The 27,270-nt window shown below is 47.1% G+C and overlaps 2 protein-coding genes and 1 long non-coding RNA gene across 3 annotated transcripts in view; 2 read left to right on the plus strand and 1 right to left on the minus strand.

The window, feature by feature from the left end:
- Positions 1-75: 75 nt before the first annotated feature.
- On the plus strand, positions 76-26,987 carry MMD2 (monocyte to macrophage differentiation associated 2). Its single transcript, XM_048495269.1, has 7 exons — positions 76-201; positions 14,861-14,942; positions 15,994-16,154; positions 16,981-17,055; positions 17,769-17,870; positions 20,349-20,418; positions 22,557-26,987. The coding sequence occupies exons 1-7, from the start codon at positions 155-157 to the stop codon at positions 22,758-22,760; spliced, it is 741 nt and encodes a 246-aa protein (XP_048351226.1). The 5' UTR covers positions 76-154; the 3' UTR covers positions 22,761-26,987.
- The window catches only part of RADIL (Rap associating with DIL domain), an 81,925-nt gene continuing 54,765 nt past the window's right edge, over positions 111-27,270 (plus strand). Inside the window, exon 1 of the mRNA XM_048495259.1 lies at positions 111-201. Within this exon, the coding sequence (XP_048351216.1) occupies positions 141-201 (61 nt within the window). The 5' untranslated portion in view covers positions 111-140. The remainder of the gene's footprint in view (positions 202-27,270) is intronic.
- On the minus strand, positions 4,403-22,628 carry LOC125431990. The gene is made up of 4 exons (XR_007244374.1): positions 22,510-22,628; positions 18,985-19,182; positions 5,277-5,429; positions 4,403-4,454 (listed from the first exon to the last, which is right to left on the minus strand). It is a non-coding gene; the product is annotated as an uncharacterized LOC125431990 (long non-coding RNA).

Raw genomic sequence — 27,270 nt, forward strand, 5'->3', positions numbered from 1 at the left:
CTTGGCAGGGGCTCCCCGGGAGCCCCACCAGAGACTTCCAGCACCCCAACCTCTTGCCTGACCCGCAGGCTTCAGGGGAGGCACCGCTGCTGAACTGCTGACCTCCGTCCCCTGCTCCTCTCCCCCCAAGCTGGCTTCTGATGGAACTGCCAAGATGTTTGTGTCCAAACTGCTGGATTTTCAGAAGACCAGATATGCCAGGTAAAGAGATACTGCTGGGTTAAGGTTAAGTGGAACTATCGGGATTTAAAAACCTTTTTTTGCACTTTTAAATTGTGATCTTTTCCTATATGTTTATGGGACTTGAAGTGGGTATTATTTTAGGGATTATGGGTGACTGGCAGCTCTGGGGATTTGTGAAATTGACGCTGGCCAGCGACTGCTCACCAATAAATGTGAGTTGGAACGTGGGAGGTAAAGTCTTTTTAAAAGAGAATATGTTCTAACATTTTCTCAACAACTGTCGTGCCGAATGTTCAAGGGGCTTCGCTTGCGTTAAGTTGAACTTGAAAGCTTGCTGTCTTGCACTGCTTGAGTTGGTCCCGATAAAAAACATATTGTGGTTAGATTTTCTTTTCTGATTTTTTTTCTTTCTGTGACTTGTCTTTACAACAATCCTGCAGGGTAGGCTAGAAGCATGCCTTACAGGTGATCTGAGGCCACTTGTTGAGTAGCTGGTAGCAGAGGTGAGGTTTGGGGCTGGTTCCTTCGTGGTCTTGTAGACGGGCAGCTGGGGTGTGCTCTGGGGATCAAGGGACCCAGCTACAAAGAAAGATGAGGAGGTGTACGGAAACAGACATGTCTGCCACCAGGGCATCTTTTCTCCCAGCTATTTTCTCATGCTTTTCTCACAACGGCACAGCAAATTTCAGCAGCCACACATTTCCCTCTCCTGCGCACCCATTCGCTGCAAGTATATTCCCTCTTTGCTTCTGTTCTCCTCTTGTTGAGCTGACCCCATTAACTTTCCTGACTTCTCCATCTCGTGGCCACCTTGGGATGATGGAGAAATGGCATAGCCCATAAGCCCAATATGTCACCCAAGGATGCTGTGAGATCTGCTATTGTACTTTCTGGCGTTTGCTTACATCTTGAGGATAAAACCCACAGGGGTCTCAGGATTTAAAAAAAAGATACCTTTGGGTGGTTTCCTACCAAGTGACTGATGAGCAAACCGGTGAGCACATCCTGGGCAGGCGAATTAACAGATGGGTACCCTTGGCTTGGCCACAGATTTCCATCTATTTAAAATCAAGCTCTGGACTTAAGGGAACACACACACCACTTCTTTGTGGGACAGTGTCTCTTTCCCCCCAACCTCAAAGCTGATCCTGGCTCCTGGAAGGGGTGGGAAGAGAGACACTGAATGAGTTCGGTTCCCAGGATCTTCAGCAGAGCCCAGAAGAGATCATTTCTGTGTTGGCAGAGAGCACCTGTTGAGAAGCACACAGGGAAGACGCTTGGTTTGGGGCTCCCAATACTTTGACAGGCCCCAGCCCCACTGTTTGGGGCTGCCTACCCTTCCAGGCTGGGGGCCTGTGCTGTAACCAATGGTGAACTTACAGTCTCTAGCAAAGTTCTCCAGGAATGTAACAGATTGGCCCATGGCCCATCTAGTGTGGCTTCCTCTTTTTGACACCTGAGAGCCGGAGGCTTTTGGGCAAACGGCAGAAAAGTGACCTTCCCCACGTTTTCCTCCAGTCTGAGGACATGGAGGTTCCAGTTGGCTGTCGTGGCCAACAGCCCTCTCTGCTTGTCAAACCTTCACCCACCTGCTTTTGTGATAGTGGGTTCTGCACCTGAACTGTGCTTTAAGATGGTGACCCCACCCCCACCCCCACCCCCATCAGGCAGGGCGGTAAGTGTCCATCAGTGGTCAGGGCAGGGATGGCTCCAACACGTTTGATTCAGAGAAACTCCACAGGGAGTATAGCTTAGCGAGGAAGAGATTAGGAAGTCCCCTGTCCAGACTTGCCCTCAGCCACAAAGTTAGTCGCTAAGGGCAAGCTGCTGATCTCTTGGCTCTCTGTCAGCCAAGAAGTAGTGAGGCGGTTCTCAGTATAGAGCAGTGGTGGCGAATCTGTGGCACTCCAGATGTTCATGGACTACAATTCCCATCAGCCCCTTGCTGGCAGGGGCTGATGGGAATTGTAGTCCATGAACATCTGGAGTGCCACAGGTTCGTCACCACTGGTATAGAGAATCTTGCAAATGCAGAGGCCCAGAGGTGCTAGCTGGCAGCCACAACCAGGGCTGGCCAGACTGTATGGGCCATGGAGTGATTATGGAGAGGCGATCTTTTGAGCGTAGTCCCTTGGCTACATTTTTATACGACCTAAGAGCTTGGGTATGTAGCTCTCTTGGCAACCTTTTCTACCAGCATGGACTGGTGGTCACATGGCCTAGCTGTCATGGATGTGGGAGACCCAGATTCGAATTCGCAGTCTGCCATGGCAGGTTGCTAGAGCCAGTCACACCCTGAGCTACCTCACAGAGTGGTTAGAGTAAAATGAAGGAGAAGAGAACAACATAAGCCTCACTGGGTTCCCATTGGGAAGAAAAGTGGCATATAAATGAAGTAATTCAAAATGGCCCAGGAGCAAACCAGGCTGAATTGCCCCAGCAGAGGTATTTGGCTGGGCTTTGTTTGCTCCTGCTGGCAGGCCTCCTGGACTGGGGGCCCCTGAGAACTTTTCCCAGTCTGTCCTGGGTTGGTCTGATGTGAGACTGCAACAAAGTAGTATGTAGGTGGAAATTCTGGTCCCATCAACCACTGCAGCACTGCCCATGGGGATGTTGGCTGAGGGTTTATGTAGAGAAGAAATGGCAAGCAAGCGAGGAAGAGAAGTTCCTAGAGGGTCAAGCGTCTGAAACTGACCAGCATGCATAGCCTGGCTGCCTTTCCAAACAGTCTTCGTAGGATCCTGCAAGGGACTCCTCAGGGGAAATGCTGGGTTGCTGTCTAGGACTTGTCTAGGACTAGGAGAAGAGAAGAAGAGTTTGGATTTATATCCCACCTTTCTCTCCTGTAAGGAGACTCAAGGTGGCTTACAAGCTCCTTTCCCTTCCTCTCCCCACAACAGACACCTCGTGAGGTCGGTGGGGCTGAGAGAGCTCCAAAGAACTGTGACTAGCCCAAGGTTGCCCAGCAGGAATGTAGGGCATGCGGAAACACATCTGGTTCACCAGATAAGCCTCTGCCACTCAGCTGGAGGAGTGGGGAATCAAACCCGGTTCTCCAGATTAGAATCCACCTGCTCTTAACCATGACACCACATTAGGTGCAGTTACGATCCGTTACTTCCTTTGGTGCAGCCAGGATGTCAAAGGGGTGTGTGAGTCTGATTTTTTGTCCCTCCCCCTTTTTTTGGCAAGCTTTGCTACAACCTCAGCTCTGAAAAGAAGAATGTAGCAGACATCTCTGTGGAGACAGACAATGGCTGCAGTCGAAAGGAATCGAAGACATGCATGCAAAGCAGTGCCGGCTGCTAACTGTGGGTTCAGATTTTGTAGGGGGATGCCTGCATTCTGACCCTGAATAAATTGCACAGGTGTGGATACCCAGGTGAGGTTGCTGCCCCCAGCGGCTGGAGAAACATCAGGCTCTGCATGCAAAGGAGGCAACAGGTAGCCAAGTTTGTCTAGAACCACTCTCTGCATGAGGTTGTCTTTAAAGATGTCACAACCTCAAGTTCTAATCCAACATTTTGCGCATTTGCCCTTTGTTGTACATTTCACAAGCACCAACCTGTGCACACTTACATTTTGACAAATGATCTGAATCAGTTATCACAAATAAACAAATTAATAAACCTATCAATAATCCACAGGTACAAAATAAAAAACAGCAATCGATACAAATGGAATTCCCTGATGTTTTGCCCACTAAAAACACCGAGAAAAACCTCCTTTCAAAAAACAAACTTCCCATTAGAACACAAACCTGACATTTTCAATTCCTTTACATCTATGTTGCCGATTCAAATAATTATTACATTCTCTCTACATTCTATGTGCCATTTCTAACAAACAATTTCTCTTGGGTGCTGTGTGGTTTCCGGGCTGTATGGCCGTGTTCTAGCAGCATTCTCTCCTGACGTTTCGCCTGCATCTGTGGCTGGCATCTTCAGAGGATCTGATCCTCTGAAGATGCCAGCCACAAATCGAGGAAAAATACTACTAGAGGTAACTAAACCCTTAACTTTCAATACAACCTAAATCGACGTGAAAGCCTTTGACAAAACAATTTCTCCTTTTAGTGATGGAGACTTGACAGATATTGAAGATAAAAATATAGTGCACGCATATTATGTGTGTGTTGACAGGTATTGAAGATAAAAATATTATGAAGATTCAATGTCTTCAATACATACCCTGTTTCCCCGAATATAAGACATCCCCTAAAAATAAGACATAGCAGAGGTTTTGCTGAAGTGCGAAATATAAGGCATCCCCTGAAAATAAGACATAGCAAAGTTTTTGTTTGGAAGCCTGCCCGACGAACAGAACACAGAAAAATAAGACATCCCTGAAGAAAATAAGACATAGTGCATCTTTGGGAGCAAAAATTAATATAAGACACTGTCTTATATTCGGGGAAACACGGTACGTAATATTGTTATTGCATACACAGGGGTCTTGCATACAAGTGTTGAGTTGAGTGTGGGTTGTGCCAAATACAAATACAAGAGGGCATGGAATGTTCCCCAACATTTCAATATTCACCCTGGAAATAGCCCATTCTGCCCAATGAAATTACTGCTAAGTTCATTGCAGAGAGAGACCAGTTTCATTCAGTTAACTGCAGTGTTAAAAGTGCATTGTCCCATTAAGTGCCTTGGAGCTGGGTATCTGGAGAGGTCGGCCATCAGTGTGCTTAACGAATAAAATATTAATCTCTCAAGACACCTTCACTGTCTCAATACCCTTTCCATCCTCCTCTGCTTTCCGACTTTTTGTAGGCACCTGTGATGTCAGATGTAGCACTGTGATGCAATTAACGAAAGTCATGCAGCTTCACCCTGGTCCGTAGGCATGATGAAAGCCATTGCAGGCAAATGGAGGGCTGCGGGGAGCAATGGGATGGAAAGGGGCCTGGAAAACCAAACAACAGCTTGGCGCTACACTCAAAAAAAAAATGCTGGGCTTCCAGTGAAACAAAGGGTGTGTGTGTGTTTCTGAAGATTGTTCAGCGGCTGTGATGCCGCCCGTCACTCCTAGTTGGGTGTTTCTGCAGCGTGATTCACTTTCCCCTCTTAGGGGGGATTATGGCTTACCTTCTGTCCTGTGGGCCCAAATTCAGCCATGACGTCAGTGGGACGGTGGTGTGGATTACTCGCTAGGACAAAGGGGATCAGGTTCCTTCGGCTTTATCTTTCCACCCCCGGTTAGCAGTTTTTCCTGTTGTTTCCTCCTCTTGGTCTTGCCACCTTGAAGAGATAAATTACATGGTTTTTGCATGACCCAAGAGCGCCTGCCAGAGTGTAAGCTGTCCCACTTCATGGCTGAGCCTCTTTTGACACTCTCCCTTGGGTGTAAAGTGGTTTGCAGAAGTTTGTAATCAGGGCTACTGCAGCAGAAGGAAGAGTGCACTTTTCTTCCTCTCCCCACCTTTGGAGCTTTGGAACTACACAGGGACTAGCAACTTGAACATTTTCTATTTAAGGTGGCTGACGCTTAAGTTGCTTAACTCTGAATAGAAGAAGAGTTTGGATTTATATCCTCCCTTTCTCTCATGTCAGGAGACTCAAAGGGGCTTACAATCTCCTTTCTTCCTTCCTTCTCCCCACAACAAAACACCCATCCTGTGAGGTGGGTGGGGCTGAGGAAAACTCCAAGAGGACTTTGACCCCAACCCAAGGTCACCCAGCCACGGCATGTGTTGGAGTGCACAAGCTAATCTGGTTCACCAGGTAAGCCTCCACAGCTCAAGTGGCAAAGCAGGGAATCAAACCTGGTTCTCCAGATTACAGTGCACCAGCTCTTACCTGCTACCCCACACTGGCTCTCCATAGACAGGATTGGGGAATGAGGTGAGGCCTAGAGAGGGCAGGGTTTGGGGAGGGACCTCTGCAGGGCACAATGCTATAGAGTTCGCCCTCCAAAGCAGGCACAAATCTCTGTAATCTGAAGATCCCTTGTAATTCTGGGAGAGCTCCAGGCCCTACCTGGAGGTTGGGAATCCCAGTCCATGGAGGCGTGGCACTCACCTGCCACACAAGAGAGGAGCAAATGAACTGGCCTGCAGCAATCGCTTGCTTGAGAGAATTCCCTCCCCCGCCTGGACCTGGGTTTTGTGTTTCTCTTCCAGATTTGGGAAGAGAATCCCGGGGGAGGCGGAAGGTGCACAGATCTCATCTTCCACAACCTGGCGTTCCATATGGGGGCGTAGGAACTGGCGTGCAACTAACATGAACTGAGAAACGTCTTCTTTCTGGGAAGCAGCAGGGGTACTGCTTGCTCACGTTTAGCATGTGTGTAGGTGTTCCCTGGTCATTGACTTCACGAAAGGAGAGGCAGAGCTGGGGTTATTGAATTAGTCATTTTTTAGTTGTTGTCGCTGTTGGAAAATCCTGAAAAACAGGTGTTGGGAGAATCAGCGTTAGGGGCTTGATTCAGCAGCCTCCCAGTTTGAATGGTGCACAGCAGGGGTCCCCAAACTTTTTAAACAGGGGGCCAGTTCACTGTCCCTCAGACTGTCGGAGGGCCGGACTAAAAAAAAACTATGAACAAATTCCTATGCACAAATGATTGTAAAATGTTTGATTTCACCTTTCCAGCCTTTCTGTCATGGTCTATTTTTAGAACAGTGACCAAAAGTATGTCAAGTACAGGGTGGGCTCCAAATATTGTTGGGGAGGCTGTGGAATACCTTCCCCTGTAAAAAAAAGCAGAACTTTCCCTAAATGAAGCATTCCATCTAACCCAGGATCAGGTATCTTCCTGGGTTCTTTCCTCCTAGCAGCCAGGCTGCAGTGATTAGCCAGCCTGGCTGGTGATGCCAATGGGAGTGAGGCGGAACAGAAAGCCTGAGAGCAACACATGGAGCAGCCGAGAGGGAAGGGCGGAGCAGGCGTTGCCACATGTAAGGTTTCCAACTCTGGGTCAGAAAATGCATGGAGATTTGGGGGTGCCATCATGTAACTGCAATCAACAGCCGTTGGGGCCAGTTCCTCCTCTCCCTCGAGCCCCCACTGCACATGAATGGAGCCATTGCTGCCATGCCTGGCGGGCCGGATAAATGCCTTCAGGGGGCCACATTTGGCCCCTGGGCAGTAGTTTGGGGACCCCTGGTGCACAGTCTTCCAAGAGCTGTGTCTGCTTTTGTCCTGGGGTACATTCAGTTGCGACTGGGGCCCGGAATGATGCTGCCTGCAATTGGCAAGAAGATGAAGGAGAGTTTGGATTTATACCTTCCTCAATCATAAGGAGTCTCAAAGCAGCTTATAAACTCCCATTCCTTCCTCTCCCCGCAACAGACACCTTGTGAGGTTGGTGGGGTTCAGAGAGTTCATAGAGAACTGTGGCTGACCCATCACCCAGCAGGCTTTATGTACAAGAGCAGGGAAACAAATCCGGTTCACCAGATAAGAGTCCACCACTGTGCGGAATAGCAAAATCCACTTGCAAACAATTGTGAAAGGAGACTGAAAGTTCATTATTCTGCATGTGCCGAAGGGCTTATGAACTTATGATTTATGAACTCATTCTCTTCCTCTCCCCATCACAGACATCTTGTGACATAGGTGGGGCTGAGAAAATTCGGAGAGAACTGGGACTGGCCCAAAGTCACCCAGCAGGCTTCATGTGCACGAGCAGGGAAACAAGCCCAATTCGCCAGATAAGAGTCCACCACTCATGGGGAGGAGTGGGGAATCAAATGTGGCTCTGCAGATTAGAGTCCGCCGCTCTTGACCACTACACCACGCTGGGACTTCAACATACATCCTGACAGTTGGTCTTCTGTCCTTGCACAGTCGACCAAGCAATATCAGGCACAGATCTGGTTCTTCTAACAGCATTCTATTCCTCCCCTCCAAGCCTGGAAGGGGAACTGTTCTTCCTACACCATCACGGAAGACAGCTATGCCGCCTCCAATCCCGCATCGGGCATGTTCAAAATAATGTATTCTGAAAGCTGCATGCACCACCATCATAGATGGCGAGGACTACGGGGGGAAAATGGGGTTGCCAACGTCCATGTCCCTGGAGAGCTCCTGCTATTACAATTGTTCTCCAGGCGACTCAGTCAGTTCCCCTAGCTCAGTGGTGGCGAACCTATGGTACTCCAGATGTTCATGGACTACAATTCCCATCAGCCCCTGCCAGCATAGCCAATTGGCCGTGCTGGCAGGGGCTGATGGGAATTGTAGTCCATGAACATCTGGAGTACCATAGGTTCGCCACCATGGCCCAACTGCTTTGGAGGATGGCTTCTATGGGATTATATCCTGCTGAGGGCCCTCCCCTCCCCAAACCCCGCCCCCAGGCCCCGCCCCAGAAATCTCCAGGTATTTCCCAATCAGTTATGGCAAGGTATTTTCTACTGATTTCTACCCATGTGCTTTTTAAAATCAGGTTTGTGGGACAGACTGAATCTTTATCCTGCTTGACTGACAAAAACCCTCCTGTTGGCTGTAGTGGGGTTGTGCAAGGTTGAATCTAAGCTGAATTTGGACTCTCCTCGTGAGTTTGTGTGTGTGTGTGTGTGTGTGTGTGTGTGTGTGTGTGTGTGTGGGTGTGTGTGTGTGTGTGTGTGGGTGTGGGTGTGGGTGTGGGTGTGGGTGTGGGTGTGGGTGTGGGTGGGTGGTTCATGTGGCCCAAAGCGTTTAACTCCCCGCTGCCAACAGCAACCAGTTATGTCATAGGCCCTTTCCACACAACCAAAATAAAACATTTTGAGGCAGGAATTTAATGTTTCCCTTTGAAGAAACAGACCATTTGAAGACAAGGAAGACCCTCCATCTTTGAGAAAATGCATTCCAACATTCTCCAGAAGTGACCTATTCATTAGAGCAGGAGGATAAGAAGGCAGAATCCTATTACCAGAACTTGTAACCAGAGCATTATGGGATTACAGCTGGGAAGCATACAGAAATCTAGGCTCCTGCTGGTCAGAAATTCACGCAGGGCAAATTCTTGGCCGTAACCCATGTGGTTGCAGGCCAAGAGTTATTCTCTAACATAAATCAGAAATGTTGTTCTAGTACCTGGCATGTAATAAGTGGAGGTTGTTACAAAAGTGAGAGAACCCAGCTGACAGCTGAAGGTGTAAACCAAAACCTGGTTCAATCCAGTCCCAGCCTTGCTAACCAAATACGACGAGTGTTACGAGTGCTTGTGTGAACATGAAAATGAACCAGAGCTGGCAGCTGCTAAATCTGAATTGGTAATGTCACCTAACTTAACAGGGGGAAGGATTTCTTTTGGGGTTAGCAATGGGGAAGAATAGCTCGGTTTGGCAAATACGTTGGGGAAAGAGCTTAGCTTGGCAGAGCAATGGGGAGAGCAACTTAGCTTGGCAGAGCTTTGGGGAGAGCAACTCAGCTTGGCAGTGCAAGAGGAGGCTAGGTTGGAATCTTTGAGACTATGTATATGGGGAAATATGGCATGGAGGGTTCCACAGAGTAACACAAGGAGTCCAAATCAAGTTTAAAACGTTTATATAAATTTGGTTCCAAGCACACGTACAGTAAGTTATGGAGGCACATACCTACAAGTTCCTAGAGATACAAAAAGGTGGGAAAAATAGGTTTGGATGATAGAATGGGAATTGGGAGGCAGCAGGGTGATACCTTACCTAATGGTTCCAATGCAGCAGACGAAGGAGATCTCTTTGCCAGCACAGAGATCCCATAGAAGGATGATATCATGTCTCACACCAACTTGACCAAGGGAGTGGGGTGGAAGGGGAGCATAACAGTAAATACCTGGAGACTTTGGGGTGAAGTCTGGGGAGGGTGGGGAGTATAATGGCACAGTGGAGTATAATGGCACAGAATTTACCTTTCAAAGCAGCCATTTTTCTCTTGAGGAACTGGATCTCTGGGGCCTGGGGAGCAGTTCTAATTCTGGGAGATTTGCAGCCCCCACCTGAACAAAGGTCATCCTAAACAGGGTGCCTGCCCTTATCATCTCCTGTTGTGCCAAAGGGGGAATTGGAGCAGATGTGACTGGCCATAACACGTGGCAAGAAAAAAGGCATCTGTGGACATAGAATCATAGAGTCGGAAGAGACCCGAGGGCCATCAAGTCCAACCTCCTGCCATGCAGGAACGCACAATCAAAGCACTCAAGACATGTTCATCCAGCCTCTGTGAATTCCACTGCTGAACAGCCCTGACAGTCAAAAAGTTCTTCCTAATGTTTCTTTTCCCCTGGGCTAAATCATGATCCCCTTCATCCATCATAGCTAGCCCTTCTGCTTGCCTTCCCGTTCCCACTCTGAATCCAGCGGCCAAAATAACAAAGAAAAAAACCTCATCAGCTGGGTATTCAACCTATGGTCTTTCTTTCTGAATGGAAGTAAGCAATACTCTGACACACACACAAAGGGAAGGGGTGTGGGAGACGGGCTATGGGCTTCTATTTGATTCTGCCAGACAAACATCTCTTTGTTTCAAAGTCCAGAAAGCTTGGGGTGGGTGGAGTTGGGATCATTCATTTTTAAACCTCTCTCTCTCTCTGGGAAACAGAGCTAGGAAAAGCCCAGCACAGAACAGGGTTGTGAGAGAAGGCCTTTGGTGGCCATTCACGACCTGCGCATATTAATGCCAGCGCTGCCTGGTGCGACTGCCAACTCTCCAACTGTCCTTGTGCCATTGGGCAGCTGTTTGAGGTGCAGATATTAGCTGGCTATCCTGCTGTCTGGCCTGCGGCTGCAGTTTCTCCAGCTGAATTGCGTAGATGTTGAAGGCACAAGATCAAGTTGGGTGAAGAAAAAAAGTTTGGATTTGTACCCGCCTTTCTCTCCTGTAACGACTCTCAAAGGCCCCTTTTGCACATGCAGAATAATGCGATTTCAATCCACTTTCAATGCACTTTGCAGCTGTGCGGAATAGCAAAATCCACTTGCAAACAATTGTGAAAGGGGACTGAAAGTTCATTATTCTGCATGAGTTTATTATTCTCCCCATCACAGACATCTTGTGATGTAGGTGGTGCTGAGAGAGTTTGGAGAGAACTGGGACTGGCCCAAAGTCACCCAGCAGGCTTCATGTGCAGGAGCAGGGAAACAAGTCCAGTTCTCCAGATTAGAGTCCACCACTCATGGGGAGGAGTGGGAAATCAAACCTGGTACTCCAGATTAGAGTCCACCTCTCTTAACCACTATGCCACAGTGGGTGGGGGATTTTGTGGTCAGTTGACATCTAACCTATTGGGAGATGGCCACTAGCCGGCATTTCCATCAGTGAAACAACAGCACCCTGTAGAGCAGTGATGGCGAACCTTTTTGAGACCGAGTGACCAAATTGCAACCCCAAACCCACTTATTCATCGCAAAGTGCCAACATGGCAATTTAACCTGAATACTGAGTGTTTAGTTTAGAAGAAATGGTTGGTTCCGAGGCTTGCGTTGGGAGTAAGCTTGGTGGTAGTCGGTGGCTTTGCTTTGAAGCAACCGTGTAATGCTTTGATTGGGTGAATCACAACCCTAGGAGGGTTTACTCAGAAGCAAGCCCCATTGCCAGCAACCGAGCTTACTCCCAGGTAAAGGATCGTGCTTTAGTTCTTTGCATGAAAATCAGTGGGGTTTAACAGCACTTAACAGGGTTACATAAACAGCTTCCCCAAAACAAGGTCTTAGGTTTAATGCTAATAATCGATCCCAGCAGCCCAGGTCAGCCTAGATGTATGTGTGGGGGGGTGGGGGCAACTCTGTTTGTGCGTGCCCACAGAGAGGGCTCTGAGTGCCACCTCTGGCACCCATGCCATAGGTTCGCCATCACTGCTGTAGAGTATGAACAGGTCACAAAAGGTTAATCTCCCAATACTCATCACCAACCAAATGATAGCCAACCAGTAGGCAACTGATATGTGTGTACTAAAACTTCAATAACCTGGATTTGTGAAGATATTGTCCAAGGTTGCATACAGTTGCGTACAGTTCTGGGCACTGCAATTCAAGAAGGATATTGACAAGCTGGAACGGGTCCAAAGGAGGGCAACCAAAATGGTAAAAGGTCTGGCATCCATGCCTTATGAGGAGAAACTTCGGGAGCTGGGGATGTTTACTTTGGTGAAGAGGTGGCAAGATAGCCATGTTTAGATATTGGAAGGGATGTCATGTTGGTGAGGGAGCAAGCTTGTTTTCTGCTGCTCCAGAGACCAGGACCAGGAGTAATGGTTTCAAGGTGAAGGAAAAGAGGTTCCACCTAAACATCAGGAAAAACTTCCTGACAGTGGAATGCACAGCCTTGGAGTGTGATGGAGTCTCCTCCTTTGGAGGTTTTTAAAGAGAGGCTGGGTGGCCATCTGTCAGGAGTGCTTTGATTGTACATTCCTGCATTGCAGGAGATTGGACTTGATGGCCCTCGGGGTCTCTTCCAACTCTATGATTCTAAGAGCAAGCTTTGCTTGTGGAAGATACTGGGCTCAGTTCCCAACCTCTCCAGTTGAAAAGTTCTCAGTAAGCAGGTGTGGGGACAGACCTTTCTCCACCTGTGACTTTAGACGGCTGCTGCCAGCCAGGGCCAAACACAATAGAGAATCCCAAGAGGCTTTGAAAGGAAAAGACCAGAAAAGACCACTAAACCAGAAAAACCACGTGGGGCTGGTGCTCCTAGCCTCCGGTGAACTTTCCATGGAGAAAAGCATGCATTGGGTAGGTCTCCAGAAGGAGCTGGGAGAGGAAGATGAGGGAAGAGGGGCTGGTTGTTTGTGAAACTAAAATGAGGAGGCCAAGCCCACGGGCACCCCTCTTTCTGTGCTCCTCGAAGGGGAAAAAACTGTCTTAAAAGAGTCCTAGGTCCCTCCCGCACATGCAAAATAATGCACTTTCCATCCACTTTCACAACTGTTTGCAAGTGGATTTGGCTATTCCACACAGTAAGATCCAGCTGCCAAGGGCATGGAAAGTGGATTGAAAGTGCATTATTCTGCATGTGCGGAAGGGGCTGATGAGAGAGATCGAAAGAGACTGTGCTGCTCAGCTCCGCAGGCTTTCCAAGCAAAGAAAGTCAATGGGGAATTTGTGGCAGTCGTGTTCCCAGGCCTGGGTCACCATGCCATTGTTGGGGATCTTTTGTGATGCTGGTTAGCCATTTATTAATTCTCTCCACAGCTGAAGCCCAGGGAAAGAGCCAAGCAAGGTTTTTCTTTGTATGCGTGGGTGTATTTAAAAAAATGTCTCCCGTGTGTTTCTGTGGAAACCTTGACATCATTCTAGTGCCCAGGATGTGCGAAAGGGCTCTGATTATTTTCTCTTTTAAAGCAACAGATGAAAAGCACCCGATTGGGGGGGGGGGGGGGGCGCGGCAGAAAGGCAGGTTCTGGATAGATGCCAAGCAACCACTATGGGAGAATAATGAACTGTTGTTTGTGGGATATGGTTGGTCTATTTTGAGAAGGAATGTACAAATCCAGGCATGGGGTGGTAGCAGTGTTTGGGGGGGGGGGGGGGGGCAAAGGTTTCTTTGTTAGATGGAACCTGGATTCCAGAGGGAAGAAGTTAGTGAGATGGATGAAAAGGGTTTGTAGGGTTCTTGGTATAAATTGACATTCTGCTGTCATTTCAGTTTGGGGCACAATGCAGTGGGGAATGTTGTTATGCACCCCCACCCCCCAGGAATAGGAGTTGCATCTCACTGATTCTGGGATACAAATATGTTGTTTTACATGACCAGGATAAACCGGGCACACGCCAGAGACATGGAGCCAGCCGCCAAATGAGTGAAAAAGTTTTCCAAAGTCCAATGAAGGCAAGGAGATTAGAGCTCCCAAATCTGGGTTGGGAAATACTTGAGAGATTCAGGAGGCGGAGCTTGGGGAGAGCAGGGTTTGGGAGGGGAGGAGCCTCTGGGGGTGGGGTATGATGCCATAGAGCGCACCCTCCAAAGCAGCCATTTTCTCCTGGGGAGTTGATCTTTCTCACCTGGAGACCCAGCTGAAATTCCTTGGGATCACCAGGTCCTACCTGTGCAAAGGGAGAGGGGTGTTGGGGAGCAGCCAGGCCAAGAAGGAACGAGTGAAGAGAAATGCAATGATCAGGATTTAGAAGAAGAAGAAGAGTTTGGATTTATATCCCCCCTTTCTCTCCTGTAAGGAGACTCAAAAGGACTCACAATATCTTTTCCTTCCCTGCCCCCCCAACAGAAACCTTGTGAGGTGGGTGGGGCTGAGAGAGCTCAGAAGAACTGAGACTAGCCCAAGGTCACCCAGCTGGCATGTGTTGCGGTGCACAAGCTAATCTGGTTCACCAGATAAGCCTCCACAGCTCAAGTGGCAGAGCGGGGAATCAAACCCGGTTCTCCAAATTAAAGTGCACCTGCTCTTAACCACTACACCATTTAGGCTTGGCTTTGGCTCAGGATCAGGACCCTCAAGGGCTGCACAGTTAGGAATCTGTCCCAGCAGGTCAGCGTCCGATGCTGGACATAGGTTCCTAGATCTCCTTTCTTTCTGCAGAGTGAAGAAGGGATTCATAATCAGCCAGTGAAGCATTTTTTTTACAGAAGCCTCTCCCAAAATTTATTTCCTGACAGACTAGTGAGTTCCCTTTCACATTCTGGTGCTCTAAATTTGAATGGGGTTTCCGGCAGTCTGCCATTGGGGAAATGCATTACAGCCCAGGCGCCAATTCAATGTCTTGTCTTTGTGTGCTGATTTTCCTTCTCCTTCTTCTCCATCCTGTCAACTTAAGGTTCATGAACCACCGGGTTCCATCCAACTGCAGGTACCAGCCGACGGAGTATGAGCACGCCGCCAATTGTGCCACACATGCTGTGAGTTTGCGCTTGCATTTCCCCAGGGAATAGAAGATGGGATGGCAGATACAGTCAAGTGGCCTAGTCTCTATTACAACGAGAACATTTGTTGGCGGCCATTTGTCTTTGAGGTTGTTGTGTTTACTGCTGCTTTGGGCTAAACTGATGCCATGATGCTGTCTTATGCTTGAGTCATGCCATTCATCCATTAGCTCAATGCTGCCACCTCTGATTGGCAGCTCTCCAGAACTTCAGGCAAGGATCTCTTACATGAGCTCCTTTATTCTCGAAGGGTGGATGCGTAAGGGATTGAATGCTGTTTGTGTGCAAAGTATGTGCTTTGCCCTGCTAAGCTACAATCCCATTCTCCATGCCTACAAACATACAAACTGCCGTGCTTCAGGGCTGGCCTGACCATTAGGCAAACAACAGGCCACTGGGGGCTTTGAGGAGTCTGGAGAACAAGGTTTGATTCCCCACTCCTCCACGAGAGCAGTGGACTCTAATCTGGTGAACCGGGTTTGTTTCCCTGCACATGAAGTCTGCTGGGTGACCCTGGGTCAGTCACAGTTCTGTCCGAACTCTCTGAGCCCCACCTACCTCATGAGGTGTCCATGGTGGGGAGAGGAAGGGAATGAGTTTCTAAGCTGTTTCGAGGCTCCTTAAAAGTAATCAAAAGTGGGGTATAAATCCAAACTCCTCCTCCTCAACTGCTTGCAACATTAAAAAGTCTCTTTGGCCATGTTGGCAAACACCTTGCTATCAATCAAAAGTATACAGTGTTGTGTTATATCGATGATCAGTCCATCTGCTGGGTTACTGAAAGACTCAAGGCAGAGTATGGATCTCAGTTCAGAGCAAGATGGACCAAGGCACCTGAATAGATCATTTATACCAGGGGTATACCAGGGACTGTTGGGAATTGTAGTCCATGACCATCTGAAGCACCAGAGTTGGACACCTCTGACTTATACAATGTAAAAGCCAAGCATGGACAGAAATCTGACCATAATAGCCAATTCAGAAGAAAACAGGTCTCCACCCCCACCCCCTTTTCTGTCCCTTCTAGTTATGGATTATCCCAAGCATTCTGGGAAGTTCTATGCTCCATGTGCTGTCTGACAACCAGTGGGAGACCATTTCAGCGTGGATCTATGGCTTTGGTCTGACAGGACTGTTCATCGTTTCCACCATCTTTCATACCATTTCGTGGAAGAAGAGGCACTTAAGGTAAGCTCAGCACCCCTACAATTTGCCACGAGCGTGTTGTGTGGCCGCTGCAGTCTTTCCGATGCATTTGGAGGAAGTAGAACATAGCCGCAACATCACATGTTGAAAGCAAGTGGACAGTTCACTGGACAAAGAGATCCACCCCCACCCCCATCCCAAAACTCTTGCACAGTAAGAAAGTCCTTGTGACTTAAGTTAATACAGTCGGATGCTGCATTACATAACATCCAAACTGCAAGGTGTCATAGTTCTGCTGTTGACCGCACTAGTCAAGCCACACCGGGGCTTGACCAGCATGGTGTAGTGGTTAAGAGCAGGTGACCTCTAATCTGGAGAACCGGGTTTGATCCCCTGCTCTGCCACTTGAGCTGTGGAGGCTTGTCTGGTGAACTAGATTAGCTTGTGCACTCCAATACATGCCAACTGGGTGACCTTGGGCTAGTCACAGTTCTTTGAAGCTCTCTCAGCCCCACCTACCTCACAGGGTGTTTGTTGTGGGTGGTGGGGAAGGGAAAAGAGATTGTAAGACCTTTTGAGTCTCCTTACAGGAGAGAAAGGGGGGATATAAATCCAAACTCTACTTCTTCTACTACTGTGTGAAGGTCCAGGGGCCTCACTTCACAAAGGAGTGATATCATAACTAGTAATTATTAAACATGCACCCACTTCATTGTGTCAACATCATTTTTGAAGCAAGGCCCCCGGAATTTCATATACTCTGAAAATAAGCTCAATTGACAATATTTTTAAAGACTGCTCACACATTTGGTGAGTAAAACTTTGCATCTATGAATCAGCACTTTCTCTCTCTCTCTTTTTTTGGCAGGGTGGTGGAACATTGCTTACATATGTTCGATAGAATGGTAATCTACTTTTTTATAGCCGCGTCCTATGCCCCTTGGTGAGTTCACACAGGCTGCCTATAGGCTGTACCTTTCGAGAGACAGAGGCAATATTGCAGAACCGTCACTGCCACGTGCTGAGAGCCAGCGTGGCGCAGTGGTTAAGAGAGGCAGACTCTAATCTGGAGTACCAGGTTTGATTCCCCACTCCTCCCCATGAGTGGCAGACTCTAATCTGGAGAAGTGGACTTGTTTCCCTGCTCCTACACATGAAGCCTGCTGGGTAACCTTAGACCAGTTACAGTTTTCTCCAAACTCTCTTAGCCAGTGACTATTGGAGCCAGGATAGTGTAGCAGCTAGTGAGTCACACTAGGAGCTGGGGGTACTGGGTTCGAATCCTCAGTCTGCTGCCAAGCATGCTGGGTATCCTTAGGTCAATCTCTGTATCTCTTTTTCTGTCAACCTCATACAGTTGTTGTGAGGATAAAAAAAGAGAAGGGGAAACCATGCACACTGCCCTGAGCTTCTTAAAAAATGCATGGGATAAAAGCGTACCCAATAGACAGATAAGAAACTGGGCCTTTTTGGAACAGTGGTGACCTGACTGGAATTGCCCACCCTAGGGAGGTTCGCAGGGTACACTGGCCTTTAACTTATTGGGAAAACTGTTGTCCAAGAGCGAGCCCCTTCCTCAGTGTGTTTGATTTCAGGTCTGTTCCTATCCAGCTACCCTTTCTCTCAACAACTCAGTAGTCTCTGTTATACTCCCAGGCTGAACCTACGGGAGTTGGGCCCCTGGGCTTCCCACATGCGCTGGCTCATTTGGATCATGGCCTCCGTTGGGACCATCTATGTTTTCTTTTTCCATGAGCGGTGAGTGCTAAGCTGGTGGGTGCTCAGTTCTCCTCTGGGGGTGGGTGGGGGGGCTTCAGAGGAATAACTGGGAATGTCCACAAACATTGCTTCGGGGAAAAATTGTTAAAATATTTATATCTCACCTTTGCCCAGTTTCAGTTGGTGCGTCAGTTGCATCCGTTCCTTGTTCAGTCAGATCTAACCACAGTGATCCATGCCTTAGTAACATCTAGGCTGGACTACTGCAATGTGCTGTACATGGGGTTGTTCTTGAAGAGTGTTCAGAGGCTGCAGCTAGTACAGAATGCTGAGGCTAAAGTGTTGGTTGGGGCCTGCTATCGGGAGCATGTGACCTTGATATCACAGCAATTACACTGGCTACCTATCTGCTCATGAGCACAATTAAATTTGTTGGTTTTGACCTTTAAAGTCCTACATGGCTTGGAACTTGAGTGTCTAAAGGACCGTCTTCTCCCATACGCTAATGTCCTGGAATTAAGATCAATTAAAAGTCCCTTCTGAGAGTCCCATCAATCAAAGAAGTTCATTTGGTGGGCACTTGAGAACGGCCTTTTTAGTGACAACCCCAGGTTGGCGGAACAGTCTCCCCAAAATGGTACGGATGGCCACCTCACTTTCAATTTTTAAGAGGCAGTTGAAGATGACTATTTAGGACCACATTTGGTTACGTTTATTATTTAGTCCAAGACTACAGTTCTCAATATTGGGTTGCTTTTATTACTTTATGTATTTTATTCTATGTTGTAAGCAGCCAGGAGCTTCATAAGGAAGAAAGGCGGCTAATAAACGTTAAAATAAAATAACATAAAAGTTTCATAAGGAAGAAAGGCGGCTAATAAACATTAAAATAAAATAACATAAAATAAACAAAGAATTCCTCTTGGCTCAAGTTGGCTTAAAAATGATTATTAAAATGTTACAAATTAAAACCAAACGAGAAGACTCAAATGCATCCCTCCTCTCCTTATGACATGCCCATCATGCATACATTCTCAAAAGCCCAGGCAAACAAGCAATCACTGTGCCTCTGTTATATCCTGGGTCCCAGAGGTATGCAAATATAATTGATTCCTTGACCAAACACCCCCCCCCCCAATACCCCAGCACTTACCTGCAGGTGGTTTTGAGGTGAGCCCAGGGTCAGCCAGGGCTGGAATCATCATGGAATCACAGCTCATACAGTTGGATGGGGACCTGGAAGCATCCGTTCCTTGTTCCTGTTCAATGCAGCATCAGATATGTGTTTGTTGAAGACTGGGAGAGCTCACCACCTCCCTAGGCAGCCAATTCCACTGCTGAACTTCCCTCACTGTTAAAAAAAATCTGACTGTAATTTAAAAACATTATTGCAAGTCTTCTTTCTGCTGTCAACAGGAGCAGCTCCTGCCCTCCTCGAAATGCCAACCCTTCAAATACTTAAAGAGAGCAACCATGTCCCCCCCCCCCGCCCACTCCTCTTCTCCAGACTAAACGTTCCCAAGTCCCTAAACTGGTTTCCCAGCCAATCTGACAGCTTAGCCTTTTGCCTGCCCTATTGGGGAAAAATATACAGGAATGCCTTTTTCTTTCTTTTTTGCCCCTGCAAGTAAAATGCAACGCTGTCTCTTTGAACATCCCATGCACAATTTACATTGCTTTGAGTCCTTCTCATGTTATTAATGCTCGCGTCTGGTTGCTGTACAGTATAAGAGAGGCATTTGGACAATGTATATCAGATGTTTGCATTAAACCACTGGTTGAATTAAGCCAGAACTGTTTTCAGCTGATAAATGCCTCTCCTTTGAGAGCAGGTCCTTGGCTGGTAAAAAGTTGGCCTATAGCACCCTCTTGTGGCATGAAACGGATTTTCATGGCTTTTTGTTGCTGATAGTGGAAGGCAGGTTGAAAAGATAACTTCCAAGTCCTTTGGGCCTTCAAAGGCCGTCAACAAAGAACTAGGTGAGCCCACCGTCTAGCCCCCATTCTTACAGTAAAATCCTAAACAGACGTATGCCCTCCTAAATCCACGGCCATCAGCGGGCTTAGAAAAGTGAAACTCTCTTTAGAATTGCACTGGTAGAGTGTATTCTATGTGGGATGAGGAAGAAATATTCTCTGTGCTTTATTCTATCTCTCACTTCTCTTCGGCAGCGTATTTTTAAAACTTACCCCTCTTCTGTCCTGTGTTTGAGTTTCAAGTATGTGGGGGGAGTGGGGGGCCTCCACCTCCAATGTGGTGGTGCCCATCACGCTGTGCCAGAATTGTAAAGGTGCCCAAAGACTCAAATGTTTGGGGACCCTGAACATCATGTGTTTTGAGTCTGAGGGGTTTTTTGTATGTTCACAACTGCTGGGTTGAATTAAGCTGAGAGGCCATGGTTTTCCTCCAGCAATGGCTGGGCCAGAATTGGAGCCTGGCTTTCTCAGACGCCACTCCAACACACTAACTACTACACCACACTGCTTCTCAAAGGGGGCTGTCTTTCCTACTCCCAGGTACAAACTGGTGGAACTGGTGTGCTACGTAATCATGGGCTTTTTCCCTGCGGTGGTCGTTCTTTCCATGGTAAGTGACCGAGCCCAAATGCTTAAGGGGGGTAAAATATTGAGGACTGATTTGGAGATGCAATTCTTGCATTTGCATCGCTAAAGGAAGGCCTGTTGGGGAACCAATTAATGCTGAAGCTAAACAGAGTTGGACTGGATCAGTTCCTTGGATGGGAGACCACTAAAAGCCTTCCCTGCACAGCACAGAATACACACACACACACACAAGTTCTTCTCCCAAACCAGAGCAGAGCAGGCTACCAGTTAGATGGCCCACGCGTGATTCTGACAGAATGGTTACTCCCAGTGTGATGCTCACAGAAACCACACGTCCCATCAAGGTGTTTTCTGGCATCCACCACCTTCTTCCTGAAAGCTGATCTTCTTGGCTTTTCTTTGCCCCTTTGACGTCAGAATTACTTCAGAAGAACCCAGGAAGGCATTGCCTTTGTACGTTGCCTTGGGCAGATTCTGGGACAGGTAGCATAAACACGTTCTACGTAAATAAATGACCTCAGGGAGCATCCACTTTGAAACAGATGCCTCCATAATAGGAACACGTTGAGATTGCAGCCTCCCAACTGTTTGTGATAAGCCCCCCAAAACCATGGTGGCCATTTTGAGGTTGACCACACTCCCTGTGGTGACTATTCTGTGCTGGTGTCTACTTAGGGAGGTCAGCTCTCCCGCAATGGCAGGAGATCTCCCAGAATCCCCTCTGTTGCCTGCTGACACCTCAACAACCAGTAGGGGGAGATGAGAGGATTGGGGTATGCCAGTGGCAAGCCAGCACTCAACATCACTTTTGGCAAAAACAGGAAGTGACATCATGACATAGAGGGCAACACTTAAGAACATAAGAACATAAGAAAGAGCCTGCTGGATCAGACCAGAGTCCATCTAGTCCAGCACTCTGCTACTCACAGTGGCCCACCAGGTGCCTTTGGGAGCTCATATGCAGGAGGTGAAAGCAATGGCCTTCTGCTGCTGCTGTTCCGGAGCACCTGGTCTGCTAAGGCATTTGCAATCTGAGATCAAGGAGGATCAAGATTGGTAGCCATAGATCGACTTCTCCTCCATAAATCTGTCCAAGCCCCTTTGAAAGCTATCCAGGTTAGTGGCCAACACCACCTCCTGTGGCAGCATATTCCAAACACCAATCACACGTTGTGTGAAGAAGTGTTTCCTTTTATTAGTCCTAATTCTTCCCCCCAGCATTTTCAATGAATGCCCCCTGGTTCTAGTATTGTAAGAAAGAGAAAAAATTCTCTGTCAACATTCTCTACCCCATGCATAATTTTATAGACTTCAATCATATCCCCCTTCAGATGTCTCCTCTCCAAATTAAAGAGTCCCAAACGTTGCAGCCTCTCCTCATAAGGAAGGTGCTCCAGTCCCTCAATCATCCTCGTTGCCCTTCTCTGCACTTTTTCTATCTCTTCAATATCCTTTTTGAGATGTGGCGACCAGAACTGAGCACAGTAATCCAAGTGTGGTCACACCACTGTTTTATATAAGGGCATGACAGTCTTTGCAGTTTTATTCTCAATTCCTTTCCTAATTATCCCCAGCATAGAGTTTGCCTTTTTCACAGCTGCCATGCACTGAGTTGACATTCCCATGGAACTATCAACTAAGACGCCCAAATCCCTTTCCTGGTCTGTGACTGATAGCACTGACCCCTGTAGCGTGTATGTGAAGTTTGGATTTTTTGCCCCTATGTGCATCACTTTACATTTTGCTACATTGAACTGCATTTGCCATTTCTTAGCCCACTCGCCTAATTTATCAAGGTCCGCTTGGAGCTCTTCGCAATCCTTTGCGGTTTTCACCACCCTACATAATTTGGTATCATCTGCAAATTGGGATCTTTAGGATCTGTCAGAGTCTATGGCTTAACCAAACTCCCCCCGGGGGTACTACGCAGCAAAATCCCTGTTCTTAAAATTTCAACGATACCCACAAGCTTGAGATTCTCTAATGTTGGAGACGTGGACAAATGGGGTCCCTGGTCTCCTTTCTCTGCCACATCCTCTCCCCAGTGGCTTTTCTCCCATCTGTCCATCATGAGGTTAATAATGTGGGGTTAGGGATTCTAGTTCCTTCCTACCTGATATATATTGATCTTCCTGACTTGTTTCTTTTTCCGGACACCAGCCCAACACAGATGGCCTCTCAGAACTGATGGCTGGCGGGGTCTTCTACTGCCTAGGCACCGTCTTCTTCAAGAGTGATGGACGAATCCCCTTTGCTCATGCCATCTGGCACCTATTTGTGGCAACTGGAGCTGGTATCCATTATTATGCCATTTGGAGGTACCTCTATCGGCCTGACACTCTTGAGGGTAAAACCTCCCGGTAGACAAATGCCTTAAGGATTCAAAAACACAGGGTCGGGATCACACAGTCATGTCTCCTTGTTCAAAGGGGAAGACCGTTCCCATTCTGCACGGTCCTCAGATGGAGAGACAGTAGTCTCACGTGGCCAATCTTGCAAAAGCTTGGTTTTGAGATTTCTTTTAATCTAGAAAAGAACCATAACAGTGTTTCTTTTTAGCCAACAGTTTTGAATTGGACAAGCAACAGACCTTAATGATGAAAGGGAATTAATGGTCGACCTTTTTCTGGTGAAGCTTAGAGTATATATAGCATTGTTCTTGGGGGCATAAGAATTAATTGGCGTGGACACAAAGTAAGCCATCTCTATTCTGGCAGGAACACCCATTTGGCAGAAGTCCTTGGGGCTGGGCTGCCAGACTTTAATGCAGGAGGCGGATGAAAGAGTACTGTGTCAGGCTTGGCTGTGATATCATTTCCCCAGCAATCTTGTCCTTTTCTTCAAAGTTTCTGCCACCTCTCTTATGATACCATTGGCTGAAACGCTCTGAAGTCCTACAGGTGTTTTATAAGTTCAAGGAGTTGCTCAGTCCCTCTGTCTGCCATTGGTTTAATTCCAAATCAAAAATGTCTAAGCTAGCTTTCTGTCTTCCCAACGTGCTTGTGTTCTGAGGGAACTCCTTTTGTAACCTGAGCTCCCCTTTGTGGTCTGACATGATACAGCCCAGACACAAGTTCACTAACCTGCTCTGTTGGGAACATTCGGCTTTAATTTTCACCAGAAAAATCCATTAGAGTCCACATGGCCACAATGCAAAATCTGAAATGAAATGAAACGCTTCTATAAAATACTGGGGATGTAGGTAGGACTTATCTTGCATAGACTGACATTGGAAGACTTAGGGCTTAGATTTGCAGGTGTCACTAGCAGCATTTCTACCAGCAAGGTTAGGAATGGTATAAATCAGACAGCATCCCAGAACAACTGTCCGGTGCTTCCCCGTATTTTATGCACTGCCACTATTTTGTTCACGCGACCATTCGTCCAGATGTGAGAAGGAAATGTTGGCTGAGTGAAGGAAAAAACTGACACAATGCACTCCAATGCACTTTAGCGCTGTTCACAGAACTGTAATGCACTTTGAACCAGGCCATGAACACTTCAGGGTAATACGTGAACTGCTATGGAATCCGGAAGGGGGCCTGTGACCCTCCTCCATCACAAAGAATGGAGACCATCCGAGGTTCGTCCCAGCCAATTAAGATTGCTGCACTCCCCATCTGGCATTGCACGTGGATTTGGAATGGAACAAAAGGACAGATTTAGTTTTCAATTCAAACACATCTCAGTTCGTGACAAGCAGACGAGGGGAAAGCACTGTTGGTCTTGTGAGTGAATGGATCTGATTACTGTCACGTTCATTGGAGATTCCAACGAAGCCTTACGTGTTACAGAAACTTGAATCTACTCCAGAACCCTCCAGAATTGGAGTGCTCTGGAAATCCTTCTCTTTCTTTCTTTTTGAAGCCACTGTTCGGCAGCCTACTGTGTACATTCCATGTAGAAAGGTGCCTGGAGCCCCATAAGGCCGATGTTTTGGTATAGCAGTGCACTTCACTTGCGTTTTTACACTCCATCTCAGCTGTAGTTCCAAAAAACAAACAAACACCACATCCCAAGAGACTGGGTCTCTTATACTTTTCCTCAGATAAAAGGAAAGGGACAGTTTCATTTCTGACAGGAATACGGACTAGTTCAAATGTTTGCACAGCAGTAGGACGTACCAAAAATAATTTTTCCATGGTTACACCTTCCTCAATTCTGGACCAGTCCAAGATGTAATCCTGGGGAGAGAACAACGTAAGCCAATAAGGAGAAAAGCGGAGTATAAATGAAGGAAATAAATACAATCTCATCCCCAAACAAATGCACAGCGAAATCTTTCCAGCATGAGCTGGATAATTCCGTAGTTGCGCACTTACTTTGCACACGTTAGATTCAGGGTTCAGTTTCTGCCCCCTCCAGTTCCAGGCGACCCCAATCTAGACAGGCCTTGTATCGAAAGTGAGACAGGCTTTCTTGCCAGCGAGTGTGGAGCTACCATGAAAGAGAGGCTGCTGCACATACAGCTTCCAGCTATGTTTGTAATAGGCTTGGGGGTGCTCTTGAAATTTCCTGCTCTAGCACCAAGATGACACTGTGGGTCAGGTTAAGCACTGCCTGAATGGAGTGGAAGCTTTTGCAGTGCTCCAGTTGTGTAGCAGCTGGAATAGCCCAGACCAGCCCAAGCTGGACAGAGCTCAGAACTGTAGAATCACAGAGTTGGAAGAGACCAGAAGGGCCATCCAGTCCAACCCCCTGCCTTGCGGTAACACACAACGACCGTAGAATGCACTATCGCAGAGTGTGGTAGAGCCTTCTTCTCTGGAGGTTTTTAAAGAGAAGCTGGATGGCCATCTGTCAGGAGTGCTTTGATTGTGTGTTCCTGCATTGCAGGGGGTTGGCATTGATGTCCCATGGAGTCTCTTCCAACTCTATGATTCTATGATCATCCAGCCTCTGTTTAAAACATCCAAAGAAGGAGACTCCACACTCCTGAGGGGCAGCATATTCCAGACCTTGCACTTCTGCTTTTCCAGTTTGGCTATTAAACACCATTTCATATGGATCAGAAATCCAGGGGTGATCAGAAATCCAGAAATGCTCAGTGCTCATCTTTACCTAATTTGCCACAGCCTCTCAAACTCCACCTGTTGACAACAGGTCACACCTAGGCGATGATGATACTTTGGGACTTCCCTGACACCACAGCAAAAAGAACAGAGGAAAACATAGACTGTGACAAAAGGTGGACAAGTAGAAGTCCATCCCTTCAGTACTCCAATGCAACTGTACTGAAGGCAGGGGATGAAAAAGAAAGGGGGGGGGGCTTTTTTGGTGTTGTGGAGGCATTCAGCCATCAATCCATTCTGTTCATGTCTAGTTTGGGTTTGCTTTCTCATCACTGCGCATAAAGAATGGAGTTTACTCTTACCCCGTGCTCCTCCACAAGACCTCTCGTTTAAAAAAGTATGAACTAATATTGCACATCTTTAAAATTAACAGTATTTCAGATGTAGACACTCTGTGTATCACACAGGACTATGAAATATGTGAATCGTGTTACAGTCAGCAAATCTTTCTACATCTCATGAAACTTCTCGGTTTTTCAGAGAAAGAAACGTGGTTTTTTTCTATATTATTTTGATAACTGCGCACACCTCTGTGTTCTTTGCTTCGGGCCAAGAGGTTGGGGGTGGAGAAGCCGTTGCCAATGGCTGTCATTGTGGGAACTGCTGGCTGGGATGATCCCTGATTACCAAGGTCACGCATCACAATTGTACATATGAATGTGTATCTGAGGAATTCTAGTGCGAACTGACTTTCACTGAGACCGGCTCTACATGTGGAGCAGAGTGCGGTACCAGAGGCTTGAGGTAATAACACGAACTGTACCACTTCACTTTTCAGAATGCCTAAAACAAAACAACAACCCCTGTAAGTGGAAAGCTAGCCAGACAGGGAGAGGTGTGAAACTTTACCATTGAGGTGTTAGCTTTCATCTTGCAAAGAGCTTTTTTGTTCAGGGGAATGTTTTGAAAAATGGTATCTTCAGCTACCGTATTTATCAAAGAGGTACAGTCCTCAGTCACCTATTGCTGCTATGTGTAGGCCACATCTTAGTGGGACGTTTCTTTTTAATCATGCAGTCTACAGATCATGCAAGAGGAAAGGAGTATTTCAGCTATTTGGGACATGTATTGACATATGTTAGATCAGAAGAACATCCCACAGAGTGCAGTAGGGCTTAATTCCACCCAAATATTCTTAAAACAGTTGTGGCCTATCGTTCGATGGACGATCTCTCCTGCTTCTGACTTCAAAATTCTCCCTCGTGTTATAATGGGACCCTGGCATTTGAGTTTCCAAAAATCTCAACATTTGGCTATATTAAGATATTTCGATGCTTTTTAACATCTTTCTGCTATATAATCGGGGTGAGGACTGGGTCATTCTGATTGTACTAACGTTTTCTACTAAACTTTTCACCAAATTTGTATCTCTAGACGAATGTTTGTGAATTACTCTTTTCTTAGCAATTTCAAACGAGGAAATGTCCTGTATTTTGCACCACTGGCTGTTGTTAAAATGTTTTATATTTAACAGTGTTATTTAATACAAAATGACAATTAAAAAAATCATGTTAGTGAACGCTTGTTTCCTGTGGACTACGGTTTACCATTAAAAAGGGATGCCTTTCTTTGAGTTTGTACTTTGGCAGTGTCATACTGGGCCAGGGGAAACTAGGACTGTTGGTAGAGTTGCCAATCTCCCGGGGTGGTGGGGGGGTGGGGGTGACTGGAGATCTCCAGCTATTACATCTGATCTCCGGAAGAAAATGGCCACTTTGGGTGCAAAGGAAACAAATGAATAATAGGTATAACTAAAGCTGGAAGGGAGATAAAAGGTAGGGAGGGAGGTTGGTGGTTTTGGA

Source organism: Sphaerodactylus townsendi, linkage group LG04 (genome assembly GCF_021028975.2).
Source record: "Sphaerodactylus townsendi isolate TG3544 linkage group LG04, MPM_Stown_v2.3, whole genome shotgun sequence".
NCBI lineage: Eukaryota > Metazoa > Chordata > Lepidosauria > Squamata > Sphaerodactylidae > Sphaerodactylus > Sphaerodactylus townsendi.

What these genes read in the sequence shown, in the direction of transcription:
- MMD2 (XM_048495269.1), top strand. Translation starts at nt 155, where the DNA reads ATGTTTGTGTCCAAACTGCTGGATTTTCAGAAGACCAGATATGCCAG. An exon ending in TGGAAGAAGAGGCACTTAAG is followed by an intron (nt 16,155 to 16,980) that starts GTAAGCTCAGCA and finishes TTTTTTTGGCAG; the next exon opens with GGTGGTGGAACATTGCTTAC. An exon ending in GTTTTCTTTTTCCATGAGCG is followed by an intron (nt 17,871 to 20,348) that starts GTGAGTGCTAAG and finishes TCCTACTCCCAG; the next exon opens with GTACAAACTGGTGGAACTGG.